Source organism: Penaeus monodon, chromosome 21, assembly GCF_015228065.2.
Source record: "Penaeus monodon isolate SGIC_2016 chromosome 21, NSTDA_Pmon_1, whole genome shotgun sequence".
NCBI lineage: Eukaryota > Metazoa > Arthropoda > Malacostraca > Decapoda > Penaeidae > Penaeus > Penaeus monodon.
The window spans coordinates 19,246,381-19,246,722 of NC_051406.1; the positions used below are offsets into that span (position 1 = coordinate 19,246,381).

A 342-nucleotide genomic window follows, 5' to 3' on the forward strand; every position below is an offset into this window, starting at 1 on the left:
CGCATTTAGTATCATAGCGCAAAGAAGCCTACGAAGTTTGCATCAGAGCTAACGGTCACCTCCCGCACGCAGAACCATCCTGCCCTCCAGGCCAAACTACCTGGACTCGAGGGTGCTGAGCGTGCGAGTGAAGGGCGTGCCGAAGCTGGACGCGGAGGGCCGGATCGTGCCCAGCTCCCCCATGTGCTACCCTGACCCTGACACCCTCTCGAGGAACCCGATGAAGATTATACTCGAGCACACGGTCAAGGAGAAGGCCCTCAGGAGGATGCTTTTCCACGACGAGGAGCCAACCACTAAGGTTAGAGAGAGGGGGTTTTCCTTCAGTATAAACTTACATCA

The 342-nt window shown here is 56.4% G+C and overlaps 1 protein-coding gene across 1 annotated transcript in view; it reads left to right on the top strand.

The window, feature by feature from the left end:
* LOC119586304 (adhesion G-protein coupled receptor D1-like) overlaps positions 1 to 342 on the top strand; it is a gene marked incomplete at its 3' end in the record, with an annotated part of 16,586 nt that overhangs the window by 8,944 nt on the left and 7,300 nt on the right. Inside the window, 1 exon segment of the mRNA XM_037935010.1 lies at positions 73 to 301. Within this exon segment, the coding sequence (XP_037790938.1) occupies positions 73 to 301 (229 nt within the window).